The sequence below is a fragment of the Empidonax traillii genome, unplaced genomic scaffold (genome assembly GCF_003031625.1).
Source record: "Empidonax traillii isolate 1590-97213 ecotype Southwest subspecies unplaced genomic scaffold, ASM303162v1 scaffold5253:size28120, whole genome shotgun sequence".
NCBI classification, from domain to species: Eukaryota; Metazoa; Chordata; class Aves; order Passeriformes; family Tyrannidae; genus Empidonax; species Empidonax traillii.
The window spans coordinates 7,873-8,306 of record NW_020960446.1 but is presented as its reverse complement, the minus strand read 5'-3'; the positions used below and the strand labels follow the sequence as shown (position 1 = coordinate 8,306).

The 434-nt window shown below is 37.6% G+C and overlaps 1 protein-coding gene across 1 annotated transcript in view; it reads left to right on the top strand.

Moving 5' to 3' along the window:
- Positions 1-172, top strand: part of LOC114073083 (class I histocompatibility antigen, F10 alpha chain-like) — a gene marked incomplete at its 5' end in the record, with an annotated part of 6,171 nt that extends 5,999 nt beyond the window's left edge. The window contains one exon of the mRNA XM_027910875.1: positions 140-172. Coding sequence (XP_027766676.1) covers positions 140-172 — 33 coding nt within the window. The remainder of the gene's footprint in view (positions 1-139) is intronic.
- Positions 173-434: the final 262 nt, after the last annotated feature.

The following is a 434-nucleotide window of genomic DNA, read 5'->3' as shown; positions in this document are numbered from 1 at the left end:
GCTCAGCCCAAAGGGATTTGCCCGAGGTCGTCGGTCTGGGGGAGTGACACCAACCTCTACTTAATCACTGCTTTTGGTAAAATACAATTTCTTTAGTACAGTTGCTTCCTAATGCACTGAATTACAGTGCTTGTTACAGCTCCTGTACTGGGCAGTAAATAATTCTGATTGAGATATTTGTCCTTAATCATTATCACAATAAATCCTAGATATGTATTTATATAAATAAATCTGGTTTGTGGTCCAGATCCCTGGGATGTCACCGTGTCACCGCCTGGGACATCCCAGCTGGGCATTGCTCAGTGTGTGCTGAGCATAAAACCTCTCTCTTTTTATTTTTTAAAACTTTCTTTTCATTACAATTATTGATAATGTGGTGACCACGTGTAATTATTATTATTTTTATACTTTTTGCTTTGTTTCAATTATTACTT